This window comes from Salvelinus alpinus, chromosome 8, assembly GCF_045679555.1.
Source record: "Salvelinus alpinus chromosome 8, SLU_Salpinus.1, whole genome shotgun sequence".
Classification (NCBI taxonomy): Eukaryota; Metazoa; Chordata; class Actinopteri; order Salmoniformes; family Salmonidae; genus Salvelinus; species Salvelinus alpinus.
Genome location: NC_092093.1, coordinates 51,287,497 through 51,303,103, shown reverse-complemented (window position 1 = coordinate 51,303,103; position 15,607 = coordinate 51,287,497). Strand labels below are relative to the sequence as shown.

General features: G+C 43.6%; 1 protein-coding gene across 3 annotated transcripts in view; it reads right to left on the bottom strand.

The window, feature by feature from the left end:
- Nucleotides 1-853: 853 nt before the first annotated feature.
- The window catches only part of trpa1b (transient receptor potential cation channel, subfamily A, member 1b), a 91,649-nt gene continuing 76,895 nt past the window's right edge, over nucleotides 854-15,607 (bottom strand). Inside the window, exons 24-28 of one of the 3 annotated variants that reach the window (XM_071414113.1) lie at nucleotides 12,706-12,888; nucleotides 11,288-11,356; nucleotides 4,535-4,636; nucleotides 3,431-3,546; nucleotides 854-1,595 (exon numbers count right to left, since the gene is read on the bottom strand). In XM_071414113.1, coding sequence (XP_071270214.1) covers nucleotides 1,394-1,595; nucleotides 3,431-3,546; nucleotides 4,535-4,636; nucleotides 11,288-11,356; nucleotides 12,706-12,888 — 672 coding nt within the window. In that variant the 3' untranslated portion in view covers nucleotides 854-1,393. The other 2 variants (XR_011676517.1, XM_071414114.1) reach the window with 2 other exon arrangements.

The following is a 15,607-nucleotide window of genomic DNA, read 5'->3' as shown; positions in this document are numbered from 1 at the left end:
TAGAAAGGCCTGTTCGCTGAAGTGTTTTAGGGAGCGCTTGACAGTGATGAGGGGTGGTCGTTTGACAGCAGACCCATTACGGATGCAGGCAATGAGGCAATGATCGCTGAGATCTTGGTTGAAAACAGCAGAGGTGTATTTAGAGGGCAAGTTGGTTAGGATTATATCTATGAGGGTGCCCGTGTTTACGGATTTGGCGTTGTACCTGGTAGGTTCATAGATAATTTGTGTGAGATTGAGGGCATCAAGCTTAGATTGTAGGATGGCTGGGGTGTTAAGCATGTCCCAGTTTAGGTCACCTAGCAGCATGAGCTCAGAAGATAGATGGGGAGCAATCAATTCACATATGGTGTCCAGGGCACTGCTGGGGGCAGAGGGTGGTCTATAGCAAGCGGCAACAGTGAGAGACTTGTTTCTGGAAAGGTGCATTTTTAGAAGTAGAAGCTCGAATTGTGTTGGTACAGACCTGGACAGTAAGATAGAACTCTGCAGGCTATCTCTGCAGTAGATTGCAACACCGCCCCCTTTGGAAGTTCTATCTTGGCGGAAAATGTTATAGTTAGGTATGGAAAGTTCAGTGTTTTTGGTGGTTTTCCTAAGCCAGGATTCAGACACCCGGGTTGGCAGAATGTGCTAAAGGAGTGAATAAAGCAAACTTAGGGAGGAGGCTTCTAATGTTAACATGCATGAAACCAAGGCTTTTACGGTTACAGAAGTCAACAAATGAGAGCACCTGGGGAGTGGGAGTGGGGCTAGGCACTGCAGGACCTCTAGCAGGGCTAGAGGCTCTACATTGAAATAGGACAGTAATGGACAAGGCATATTGATATTAGGGAGAGGCATGAGCATGATATATGGGAACGATTTGACAATTTTTATTGGTTCCATCCAAAATACAACCATTCAGTTCCAGTATGTTTCAGACAGGTTTATAAGATAAAACATACATACAATATTCAAATAATTTCAATCACATGCATACAAGAATCTACGAACACATTGAGAAATACAAGTATATATATATATATAAATATAAGAGCGAGAGAGCGAGAGAGAGATCCATAATTAACCAATCAAAAGGGTGCATCAGAAGTCGTATCCCCACTGAAGTAATTCATGCTAATCATAGTATCCTACAGTAAGTTTTAAAAACAATAGCAGTTCAAGTACTGTATATATAACAATGAAAATGTTCTCCATTTTAAATATTCTTGTCATATTGTTTATGGTCATGAATAAGGATGCACAATTCTGGTCTTTCCTACAATTCCCCTGGTTTTCACAAATCCTGGTCGGAGGTTTCTGGACCTCCTGTCTATTCCCTTCTGATCCCAGGGATTTTCTACCCGGGATTTATGGAAAGCCGACAAATGTCACCGGTAAATTGAAGGACTCAAACGTTCTTGCGCTCGAGGACCTTCATCAGCGGGATCCAGTTGGAGCCTTTGGCTTGGCCCCAGTTTGACCTCTGCCTGTAACCTTTGACCTCTGTGGGCCCGTCATGTTCGTCTGCCTCCGAGGTGATCTCCATCTTCTGGATCATCAGCTTTATCAGGTCGTGCTGCTTCTCCAGCACACTGGATATCTCTTTCAGCCTGTATGGGATTATATAGAGATATACATACTGGAAATCTCTTCAGTCTGGAACATATAGAAACATGTTTGGTTTTATCAGTCTGACTGGTTTCTCAAGGTTTCTGCTTAGTTACAGTAGTGAGGCTTTCCTCGTTGCTCTGCTTAGTTACAGCAGGGAGGCTTTCCTTGTTGCTCTGCTTAGTTACAGTAGGGGGGCTGTCCTTGTTGCTCTGCTTAGTTACAGTAGGGGGGCTGTACTTGTTGCTCTGCTTAGTTACAGTAGGGGGCTGTCCTTGTTGCTCTGCTTAGTTACAGTAGTGAGGCTTTCCTCGTTGCTCTGCTTAGTTACAGCAGGGAGGCTTTCCTTGTTGCTCTGCTTAGTTACAGTAGGGGGGCTGTCCTTGTTGCTCTGCTTAGTTACAGTAGGGGGCTGTCCTTGTTGCTCTGCTTAGTTACAGTAGGGGGGCTTTCCTTGTTGCTCTGCTTAGTTACAGTAGGGAGGCTGTCCTTGTTGCTCTGCTTAGTTACAGCAGGGAGGCTTTCCTTGTTGCTCTGCTTAGTTACAGTAGGGGGGCTGTCCTTGTTGCTCTGCTTAGTTACAGTAGGGGGCTGTCCTTGTTGCTCTGCTTAGTTACAGTAGGGGGGCTTTCCTTGTTGCTCTGCTTAGTTACAGTAGGGAGGCTGTCCTTGTTGCTCTGCTTAGTTACAGTAGGGGGGCTTTCCTTGTTGCTCTGCTTAGTTACAGTAGGGGGGCTTTCCTCGTTGCTCTGCTTAGTTACAGTAGGGGGGCTTTCCTTGTTGCTCTGCTTAGTTACAGTAGGGAGGCTGTACTTGTTGCTCTGCTTACTCTTAGTGTTAAGAGCATATATGCACTTAGTATGTTGCTGTTGAGCACTTTCTTACAATTTGTAACTTTTAAAAACGTGCAGAATATAAAAAGCAACATTTGGTTACGTCTCCCTGTGCTGTGTCTCTAGTCTATCTAAAAGAGTGGCACTGGTTTTTACATAAGACCACTAGAGGCAGCTCACGCACCATTTAAATCATCCCAGATCCCTGATTGTGATTGTGATTGTGATTGTGTGTGTGTGATTGTGAGTGTGTGTGATTGTGAGTGTGTGTGACTGTGTGTGTGTGTGTGACTGTGTGTGTGTGTGTGTGTGTGTGTGTGTGACTGTGTGTGTGTGTGTGACTGTGTGTGTGTGTGTGACTGTGTGTGTGTGTGTGACTGTGTGTGTGTGTGTGACTGTGTGACTGTGTGACTGTGTGTGTGACTGTGTGACTGTGTGTGTGTGTGTGTGACTGTGTGTGTGTGTGTGTGACTGTGTGTGTGTGTGTGTCTGTGTGTGTGTGTGTGTGACTGTGTGTGTGTGTGACTGTGTGTGTGTGTGTGACTGTGTGTGTGTGTGTGTGACTGTGTGACTGTGTGTGTGTGACTGTGTGTGTGTGACTGTGTGACTGTGTGACTGTGTGTGTGTGTGTGTGACTGTGTGTGTGTGTGTGTGACTGTGTGTGTGTGTGTGTGACTGTGTGTGTGACTGTGTGTGTGTGTGTGACTGTGTGACTGTGTGACTGTGTGACTGTGTGTGTGTGACTGTGTGTGTGTGACTGTGTGTGTGTGTGACTGTGTGTGTGTGTGCCTGTGTGTGTGTGTGACTGTGTGTGTGTGTGACTGTGTGTGTGTGTGACTGTGTGTGTGTGTGACTGTGTGTGTGTGTGACTGTGTGTGTGTGTGTGTGTGACTGTGTGTGTGTGTGTGTGTGACTGTGTGTGTGTGTGTGTGTGACTGTGTGTGTGTGTGTGTGTGACTGTGTGTGTGTGTGTGTGTGACTGTGTGTGTGTGTGTGTGCCTTACCTGTACTTCTGTTTGCGTAGTTCAGCCTCGACAGGGGTTGAATTTGATGAGTTGGTCATTAGACGAGTCCGCACTTCGTTTGCTTCTCCTTGACTCCAGAAATAAAGTATTGAGGCCTTTTGAAAAAAAGAACAAGGAACCATTGATTTCTCCAAACGCTGCCTTCCACAAAGCTCTGTTATTATTTAGCATAGAGATTAAGCACAGTAAGTCCTGAAGACTGTTTTAATTTCCCCAGTAGCATGGTACAAGGTGAAGACTGTTTTAATTTCCCCAGTAGGATTGTAGGTGACGACTGTTTCAGTTCCCCAGTAGGATGGTAGAAGGTGAAGACTGTTTTAATTTCCCCAGTAGGATGGTAGAAGGTGAAGACTGTTTTAATTTCCCCAGTAGGATGGTAGAAGGTGAAGACTGTTTTAATTTCCCCAGTAGGATGGTAGAAGGTGAAGACTGTTTTAATTTCCCCAGTAGGATGGTAGAAGGTGAAGACTGTTTTAATTTCCCCAGTAGGATGGTAGAAGGTGAAGACTGTTTTAATTTCCCCAGTAGGATGGTCGAAGGTGAAGACTGTTTTAATTTCCCCAGTAGGATGGTAGAAGGTGAAGACTGTTTTAATTTCCCCAGTAGGATGGTAGAAGGTGAAGACTGTTTTAATTTCCCCAGTAGGATGGTAGAAGGTGAAGACTGTTTTAATTACCCCAGTAGGATGGTAGAAGGTGAAGACTGTTTTAATTACCCCAGTAGGATGGTAGAAGGTGAAGACTGTTTTAATTTCCCCAGTAGGATGGTAGAAGGTGACCGATGTTTACGTAAATGTTTAATTTTGTGCGAGCGTAAAAAATTATTGAAAACACAGGGAGCATCGCTTTATTCACCTCAAACGGTAATCAGCTTTTATTTCTCCCAACGTTTTTCTTACCAACACATCAGTGGTAAGCACCAGGTTGCAAAATTACCTATCACCAAAATTCTGGTTGAGGGATTTTGTATTTCCTGCTTATTCACTCCTGATTCATGGAATTCCTTAACCGGTATTTTTGGAAAACCTGGGAATTATAGGTAAGTTACAGACATTTTGCAACCCTAACGAGGAGCCATACCCACCTTGGAGCACTTGCGGTTGGGGTAGATGGTGAAGAATGACTGGTCCAATCTCTTCAACAACCAGTACGGCATCTTCTCCTCCAGATTGGTGTGGAGCTCGATCTGAAATGGAAATAAATGAACATCCTCAGTCAACACAATAAACATCCTCAGTCAACACAATAAACATCCTCAGTCAACACAATAAACATCCTCAGTCAACACAATGAACATCCTCAGTCAACACAATAAACATCCTCAGTCAACACAATAAACACCTTCAGTCAACACAATAAACACCTTCAGTCAACACAATAAACGCCCTCAGTCAACACAATGAACACCTTCAGTCAACACAATGAACACCTTCAGTCAACACAATAAACACCTTCAGTCAACACAATAAACACCTTCAGTCAACACAATAAACACCTTCAGTCAACAAAATCAACACCTTCAGTCAACAAAATCAACGCCCTCAGTCAACAAAATGAACGCCCTCAGTCAACAAAATGAACGCCCTCAGTCAACAAAATGAACGCCCTCAGTCAACAAAATGAACGCCCTCAGTCAACAAAATGAACGCCCTCAGTCAACAAAATGAACGCCCTCAGTCAACAAAATGAACGCCCTCAGTCAACAAAATGAACGCCCTCAGTCAACAAAATGAACGCCCTCAGTCAACAAAATGAACGCCCTCAGTCAACAAAATGAACGCCCTCAGTCAACAAAATGAACGCCCTCAGTCAACAAAATGAACGCCCTCAGTCAACAAATTCAACGCCTTCAATCAACAAAATCAACGCCTTCAGTCAACAAAATCAACGCCTTCAGTCAACAAAATCAACACCTTCAGTCAACAAAATGAACGCCCTCAGTCAACAAAATGAACGCCCTCAGTCAACAAAATCAACACCTTCAGTCAACAAAATCAACACCTTCAGTCAACAAAACGAACGCCCTCAGTCAACACAACGAACATCCTCAGTCAACACAACGAACATCCTCAGTCAACACAATAAACATCAGTCAACACAATGAACATCCTCAGTCAACACAATGAACATCCTCAGTCAACACAATAAACATCCTCAGTCAACACAATAAACATCCTCAGTCAACACAATAAACATCCTCAGTCAACACAATAAACATCCTCAGTCAACACAATGAACATCCTCAGTCAACACAATGAACATCCTCAGTCAACACAATAAACATCCTCAGTCAACACAATAAACATCCTCAGTCAACACAATAAACATCCTCAGTCAACACAATGAACATCCTCAGTCAACACAATGAACATCCTCAGTCAACACAATGAACATCCTCAGTCAACACAATAAACATCCTCAGTCAACACAATAAATATCCTCAGTCAACACAATGAACATCCTCAGTCAACACAATGAACATCCTCAGTCAACACAATGAACATCCTCAGTCAACACAATGAACATCCTCAGTCAACACAATAAACATCCTCAGTCAACACAATAAACATCCTCAGTCAACACAATAAACACCTTCAGTCAACACAATGAACATCCTCAGTCAACACAATAAACACCTTCAGTCAAGACAATAAACATCCTCAGTCAACAAAATCAACACCTTCAGTCAACAAAATCAACACCTTCAGTCAACAAAATCAACACCTTCAGTCAACAAAATCAACGCCTTCAGTCAACAAAATCAACGCCTTCAGTCAACAAAATCAACGCCTTCAGTCAACAAAATCAACGCCTTCAGTCAACAAAATCAACACCTTCAGTCAACAAAACGAACGCCCTCAGTCAACACAACGAACGCCCTCAGTCAACACAACGAACGCCCTCAGTCAACACAACGAACATCCTCAGTCAACACAACGAACATCCTCAGTCAACACAACGAACATCCTCAGTCAACACAACGAACATCCTCAGTCAACACAACGAACATCCTCAGTCAACACAATAAACATCAGTCAACACAATACACATCAGTCAACACAATGAACATCCTCAGTCAACACAATGAACATCCTCAGTCAACACAATGAACATCCTCAGTCAACACAATGAACATCCTCAGTCAACACAATGAACATCCTCAGTCAACACAATGAACATCCTCAGTCAACACAATGAACATCCTCAGTCAACACAATAAACATCAGTCAACACAATAAACATCAGTCAACACAATGAACATCCTCAGTCAACACAATGAACATCCTCAGTCAACACAATGAACATCCTCAGTCAACACAATAAACATCCTCAGTCAACACAATAAACATCCTCAGTCAACACAATAAACATCATCAGTCAACACAATGAACATCCTCAGTCAACACAATGAACATCCTCAGTCAACACAATGAACATCCTCAGTCAACACAATAAACATCCTCAGTCAACACAATAAACATCCTCAGTCAACACAATAAACATCCTCAGTCAACACAATGAACATCCTCAGTCAACACAATGAACATCCTCAGTCAACACAATAAACACCTTCAGTCAAGACAATAAACATCCTCAGTCAACAAAATCAACACCTTCAGTCAACAAAATCAACGCCTTCAGTCAACAAAATCAACGCCTTCAGTCAACAAAATCAACGCCTTCAGTCAACAAAATCAACGCCTTCAGTCAACAAAATGAACGCCCTCAGTCAACAAAATGAACGCCCTCAGTCAACAAAATGAACGCCCTCAGTCAACAAAATGAACGCCCTCAGTCAACAAAATGAACGCCCTCAGTCAACAAAATGAACGCCCTCAGTCAACAAAATGAACATCCTCAGTCAACACAATAAACACCTTCAGTCAAGACAATAAACATCCTCAGTCAACAAAATCAACACCTTCAGTCAACAAAATCAACACCTTCAGTCAACAAAATCAACGCCTTCAGTCAACAAAATCAACGCCTTCAGTCAACAAAATGAACGCCCTCAGTCAACAAAATGAACGCCCTCAGTCAACAAAATGAACGCCCTCAGTCAACAAAATGAACGCCCTCAGTCAACAAAATGAACGCCCTCAGTCAACAAAATGAACGCCCTCAGTCAACAAAATGAACGCCCTCAGTCAACAAAATGAACGCCCTCAGTCAACAAAATGAACGCCCTCAGTCAACAAAATGAACGCCCTCAGTCAACAAAATGAACGCCCTCAGTCAACAAAATGAACGCCCTCAGTCAACAAAATCAACGCCCTCAGTCAACAAAACCAACGCCTTCAGTCAACAAAACCAACGCCCTCAGTCAACAAAACGAACGCCCTCAGTCAACAAAACGAACGCCCTCAGTCAACAAAACGAACGCCCTCAGTCAACAAAACGAACGCCCTCAGTCAACAAAACGAACGCCCTCAGTCAACAAAACGAACGCCCTCAGTCAACAAAACGAACGCCCTCAGTCAACAAAACGAACGCCCTCAGTCAACAAAACGAACGCCCTCAGTCAACAAAACGAACGCCCTCAGTCAACAAAACGAACGCCCTCAGTCAACAAAACGAACGCCCTCAGTCAACAAAACGAACGCCCTCAGTCAACAAAACGAACGCCCTCAGTCAACAAAACGAACGCCCTCAGTCAACAAAACGAACGCCCTCAGTCAACAAAACGAACGCCCTCAGTCAACAAAACGAACGCCCTCAGTCAACAAAACGAACGCCCTCAGTCAACAAAACGAACGCCCTCAGTCAACAAAACGAACGCCCTCAGTCAACAAAACGAACACATTCAGTCAACAAAACGAACGCCTTCAGTCAACAAAATCAACATCCTCAGTCAACACAATGAACATCCTCAGTCAACACAATGAACATCCTCAGTCAACACAATGAACATCCTCAGTCAACACAATGAACTTCCTCAGTCAACACAATGAACTTCCTCAGTCAACACAATGAACTTCCTCAGTCAACACAATGAACTTCCTCAGTCAACACAATGAACTTCCTCAGTCAACACAATGAACTTCCTCAGTCAACACAATAAACATCCTCAGTCAACACAATAAACATCCTCAGTCAACACAATGAACATCCTCAGTCAACACAATGAACATCCTCAGTCAACACAATGAACATCCTCAGTCAACACAATGAACATCCTCAGTCAACACAATGAACACCTTCAGTCAACACAATCAACATCCTCAGTCAACACAATAAACACCTTCAGTCAACAAAATGAACGCCCTCAGTCAACAAAATGAACGCCCTCAGTCAACAAAATGAACGCCCTCAGTCAACAAAATGAACGCCCTCAGTCAACAAAATGAACGCCCTCAGTCAACAAAATGAACGCCCTCAGTCAACAAAATGAACGCCCTCAGTCAACAAAACGAACGCCCTCAGTCAACAAAATGAACGCCCTCAGTCAACAAAATGAACGCCCTCAGTCAACAAAATGAACGCCCTCAGTCAACAAAATGAACGCCCTCAGTCAACAAAATGAACGCCCTCAGTCAACAAAATGAACGCCCTCAGTCAACAAAATGAACGCCCTCAGTCAACAAAATGAACGCCCTCAGTCAACAAAATGAACGCCCTCAGTCAACAAAATGAACGCCCTCAGTCAACAAAATGAACGCCCTCAGTCAACAAAATGAACGCCCTCAGTCAACAAAATGAACGCCCTCAGTCAACAAAATGAACGCCCTCAGTCAACAAAATGAACGCCCTCAGTCAACAAAATGAACGCCCTCAGTCAACAAAATGAACGCCCTCAGTCAACAAAATGAACGCCCTCAGTCAACAAAATGAACGCCCTCAGTCAACAAAATGAACGCCCTCAGTCAACAAAATGAACGCCCTCAGTCAACAAAATGAACGCCCTCAGTCAACAAAATGAACGCCCTCAGTCAACAAAATGAACGCCCTCAGTCAACAAAATGAACGCCCTCAGTCAACAAAATGAACGCCCTCAGTCAACAAAATGAACGCCCTCAGTCAACAAAATGAACGCCCTCAGTCAACAAAATGAACGCCCTCAGTCAACAAAATGAACGCCCTCAGTCAACAAAATGAACGCCCTCAGTCAACAAAATGAACGCCCTCAGTCAACAAAATGAACGCCCTCAGTCAACAAAATGAACGCCCTCAGTCAACAAAATGAACGCCCTCAGTCAACAAAATGAACGCCCTCAGTCAAAAAAATGAACGCCCTCAGTCAACAAAATGAACGCCCTCAGTCAACAAAATGAACGCCCTCAGTCAACAAAATGAACGCCCTCAGTCAACAAAATGAACGCCCTCAGTCAACAAAGTGAACGCCCTCAGTCAACAAAGTGAACGCCCTCAGTCAACAAAGTGAACGCCCTCAGTCAACAAAATGAACGCCCTCAGTCAACAAAATGAACGCCCTCAGTCAACAAAATGAACGCCCTCAGTCAACAAAATGAACGCCCTCAGTCAACAAAATGAACGCCCTCAGTCAACAAAATGAACGCCCTCAGTCAACAAAATGAACGCCTTCAGTCAACAAAATGAAGGCCTTCAGTCAACAAATTCAACACCTTCAGTCAACAAAATCAACACCTTCAGTCAACAAAATCAACGCCCTCAGTCAACAAAACGAATGCCTTCAGTCAACAAAAGTAAAGCCCTCAGTCAACACAATGAACATCCTCAGTCAACACAATAAACATCCTCAGTTAACACAATAAACACCTTCAGTCAACACAATGAACATCCTCAGTCAACAAAATCAACATCCTCAGTCAACAAAATCAACATCCTCAGTCAACAAAATCAACATCCTCAGTCAACAAAATCAACATCCTCAGTCAACAAAATCAACATCCTCAGTCAACAAAATCAACATCCTCAGTCAACAAAATCAACACCCTCAGTCAACAAAATCAACACCCTCAGTCAACAAAATCAACACCCTCAGTCAACAAAATCAACACCCTCAGTCAACAAAATCAACGCCCTCAGTCAACAAAGTGAACGCCCTCAGTCAACAAAGTGAACGCCCTCAGTCAACAAAATGAACGCCCTCAGTCAACAAAATGAACGCCCTCAGTCAACAAAATGAACGCCCTCAGTCAACAAAATGAACGCCCTCAGTCAACAAAATGAACGCCCTCAGTCAACAAAATGAACGCCCTCAGTCAACAAAATGAACGCCCTCAGTCAACAAAATGAACGCCCTCAGTCAACAAAATGAACGCCCTCAGTCAACAAAATGAACGCCCTCAGTCAACAAAATGAACGCCTTCAGTCAACAAAATGAAGGCCTTCAGTCAACAAATTCAACACCTTCAGTCAACAAAATCAACACCTTCAGTCAACAAAATCAACACCTTCAGTCAACAAAATCAACACCTTCAGTCAACAAAACGAATGCCTTCAGTCAACAAAAGTAAAGCCCTCAGTCAACAAAATCAACACCTTCAGTCAACAAAATCAACACCTTCAGTCAACAAAATCAACACCTTCAGTCAACAAAATCAACACCTTCAGTCAACAAAAGTAATGCCTTCAGTCAACAAAATCAGAAAGTATGGCATTTTGTTATATTGAGGACTTTAAGAAAGGTTTCAGGAATAGTTGTATGTCTATGATTAGGTGAGAAGGTACAGTATGATGAGGAAGTGATATTGACCCCATCAGAACAACTTTACAATACACTTCAGTGAAGAACATCTAAAGTAATTTTGTAAATTGAGGACTTTGAGGAAAGAAGCAACACACTGAACAAGAATCCATTAGATGTTTTGTGTCTGTAATGTGATCTTAAAGGGACTTAGTGTCAGCTACACACCTGCATGGCTATTCTCTTCAGAGCTGCGGTTCTCTTTACCTCAGCGATGTCTCCGACCGCCAAACCAATCTACAGCACGTAGGTTAGAGTTTAGTCATGCCTGTTGTTGTGGAGGCAGCTGTGCAGAGTGGTCACTAGCTAGCACAGCCACAAAGTCATACAAACCTTAACTTCAACCACACTGCAAACCCTATGCCTAACCTTAATCTTTAATTAATAACAAAAAGCTATTTAAAAAAAAAAAAAAGTTTACATTTTTACAATATAGCCAATTTTGACTTTGCAGCTGGCCCATCTAGCGGAAATAGCATCCCAAGACACATCCCAATAAACCTGCCTACAACACTATCAGGTTTGAAGGTAAGATCCAATTGCAGACTGTGTCGAAGTAACACTGTATCATGACACAATGCGAGACCCAGATGTAGACACAGGAGGCAGATGGTTGGAGTCTTACAATGTTTAGTAATCCAAAAGGAGTAGGCAAGAGAATGGTGGTGGACAGGCAACAGGTCAAAACCAGATCAGAGTCCAGGAGGTACAGGGTGGCAGACAGGCTCGTGGTCAAGGCAGGCAGAATGGTCAGGCAGGTGGGTACAAAGTCCAGAAACAGGCAAGGGTCAAAACCGGAAGGACTAGAAAAAGGCAAAATGCAAAAAGCAGGGGAACTGGAAAAATTCTGGTTGACTTGGAAACATACAAGACGAACTGGCACAGAGAGCCAGGAAACACAGGGATAAATACACTGGGGGAAATAAGCGACACCTGGAGGGGGTGGAGACAATCACAGGAACAGGTGGAACAGATCAGGGCGTGACACAATGTTTATTACAGCAACAGAGTCAGGCAAATGACAGGTCAAGGCAGGCAGGGGTCGATCATCCAGAGTAGTGGTGCAAAGGTACAGGACGGCAGGTAGGCAGGAATGGTCAAAACTGGGAAAACCAGGAACAATAGGCAAGACAGGCGCAGGGGAAAAACCACTGGTGGGGATAATGGGGAAGATGGGTGACACCTGGAGGGGGGGTGGAGACAATGACAAGGACAGGTAAAACAGATCAGGGCGTGACAAACACACTCAAATAAGAACCATCTTTCCTGTGAAATCTGGGGCTGCATTTCAATAATCTGAAGTAGCTTTCTCGCCTCATCTCCTTCCATTCATCAACACAGATCTAAGGAAAGGAGACAAGGAGAGGAAGCCATTTTGGACAGTTGAGATGGACCAGGGGTGTCAAGGTCATTCTATGGAGTGTGTGTGCTGGTTTTTATTATTTTCTTTCAATTTGTGTCTAATTAAGACCTAGACAACCAGGTGAGGGGAGTTCCAATCATGTACAAGGGATGCGTGAAAACCCTCAGAGAGTCGTCCCTCCAGTGAATGAGTTTGACACGCTTTAGATCATGGAGAGGCTTACCATCATGTTCATCAGCAGGATCGGCATGAGGATGACAAACATCACAAACATATAGAAAGTGAGGAAGGGAAATGGAAGTTTGTTGTCTAGGTATATGTCCAGAATGTTGCTTTGGTAATTCAGTTCTCCAACCATCATCACAAAGATCTGGACCCCAGACAGGTCCAGTCGCTCAAACTCTTTCTGAAACAACAAAATGGAGAAAGAGAAATGGGATGACATGGAACATGGCAAAGGACTTAAAACATAAGCAGATCTTAGTTCCATCTCAGATATCTTCATTGATTTGATGAAATGACAAATTACCTATGTAGGCATTATGAAAGGTTTATGAAGGTGTCATTAGACCTTAAAGGGCATCTGCACTTCCTGATTAGGCCTTGTTTTTCATCAATGCTCATTAAGAAATGCTAGCGGCCATGACTGAAGGCAAACAAGAGTTGTCTTGGGGGTGTGGTTTGATGTGGGGGTACAGCGAGGTAAACTAAACTAGCTTTTCTATGGAGAGAATGAAGTTTTGAACCTGAGGACTTCTCCCCTCCTGACTGACCTGCCATCTCAAGATGGTCAGTTCTATGTGTAGGCTAAAGCCTGTACCTTGTGTTTAGCCAAGCTGACAGCAGCTAGCATAGCTTGGTGATAGCTGCAGCTGGCTATGATAACACAGCACTCCGGGCAAAGGGCACAACGGCCACAAAAGGCATGGATTTTTTTAGGGTGCATTATGGCCACACAAATGGGATGCCGCCGTAAAATTCTGTCAAATTGTGAATGAGAGACTGATGAAGTGTGTTCAGCCTGCGCAAAAAACAAAGCAGAGCTCATGCCTTTCAAGCAACTGTTTTCAAGTCTCATCATTCAGCCTTACAATGTATTAAACATCAAAACATATAGCCAAACGTTTGTTAAACTAAAGTTACATAAACAACTCTCAGTTAAGCATATAGGAGAACCTATTTCTTTGTTAATTAACTGCTCAACACATAATAGCCGCTTGTGAGCACTTCCTCAAATCGTTTGGAGAAAATAACCTTTCTACTTTATAATCCAAACAAAGTGTTTTGATAACTATCCAGTGTAACAGTTCCATGTAGAATGAACCATCTTTCACATCATACTGCAGAAGCGGTGTTCTGCTACTATAACAACGGGCAAATATTACACTTGTCTTTCATCTTCTATTGTCATTCACAGTCGATACAGATACTGTACCTATCAACATTTTGTCTGGTGGTAGTGGGGCTATCTTGCCAAACATGCCCGTCGTCCCTCCTGTACGCTGTGCAACTCCCACCCCCCTATTGATAGTACAATTCAATATTTTTCAATATTTTTTTCCATTTTCTTTTTTTTTACTCCACATACAAACTTATACATACAAATAACAACTTACAGACACACACAAACAATGACGACATCTCAGACCCGCATGCTCACACCCCATCCCTAGTGCATTAACCCTAAACAATGACTACATCTCATCTGTACAGACCCACATACTCACACCTCCATCCCTAGTGCATTAATTAACCCTGAACAATGACTAAATCTCATCTGTCCAGACCCACATGCTCACACCCCCATCCCTAGTGCATTAATTAACCCTGAACAATGACTAAATCTCATCTGTCCAGACCCACATGCTCACACCCCCATCCCTAGTGCATTAATTAACCCTAAACAATGACTACATCTCATCTGTCCAGACCCACATACTCACACCTCCATCCCTAGTGCATTAATTAACCCTGAACAATGACTACATCTCATCTGTCCAGACCCTACTCACACCTCCATCCCTAGTGGCTGTATTATTGTTTGCCACTTGGCCTTAAATTGTACCAATTTGTTTTTCTCGGTCACCCATGCTATTTCAATATTTCAATAATTAATCATTGTATTTTTCCATTGTGTTAATGATGGCTGATTTGATTGATTTCCTAGTTCATAGTATACATTTTCTCAAGATGAGTGATGAGAAGTGAATTGTCCAGCAGACGGATTAAAAGTAAATTTACATTGTAATACTTCTGACAGCCAACTTCCTAGCTCTGCCCACAACTTTATAGCATTCCCAGAAAGCATGGATTAGTAAGTCATTATTAGGTTTACACTTATTAAGACATGACTCTGCTGTTGTGCTGTGGAAATTCTGAATTTCTTCTCTTGTATAATACATTCTATACATTAGTTTATACTGGATTAAGTGAACATTTTAGTTAACTGTATTTTGCTTTAATTATGCTCCAATGTTCCCTCCATCTTGTGCCAACATCAGTTCTTTTTAAGTCTTGGTTCCAATAGTTTATATATTTTTAAGAGATTGGCAGTTGGACACCCAGCTAGCACAGTGGATCTGGACCGATTTCTGTCTGAGAGTCGGGGCACTCGTCTGAGAGTCGGGGCACTCGTCTGAGAGTCGGGGCACTCGGCTGAGAGTCGGGGCACTCGGCTGAGAGTCGGGGCACTCGTCTGAGAGTCGGGGCACTCGTCTGAGAGTCGGGGCACTCGTCTGAGAGTCGGGGCACTCGTCTGAGAGTCGGGGCACTCGGCTGAGAGTCGGGGCACTCGGCTGAGAGTCGGGGCACTCGTCTGAGAGTCGGGGCACTCGTCTGAGAGTCGGGGCACTCGTCTGAGAGTCGGGGCACTCGGCTGAGAGTCGGGGCACTCGGCTGAGAGTCGGGGCACTCGTCTGAGAGTCGGGGCCGCCTCCGGCAGTATTACTTACGGCTAGGATGCGGGGATTGAGCTCGGGCCGATTCCGGTGTGAGTTATCTGGCCCAAATATATTACTTGGGGATCGGGACGATTCCGGTGTGAGTTATCTGGCCCAAATGTATTACTTGGGACTCGGGCCGATTCCGGTGTGAGTTATCTGGCCCAAATGTTTTACTTGGGGCTC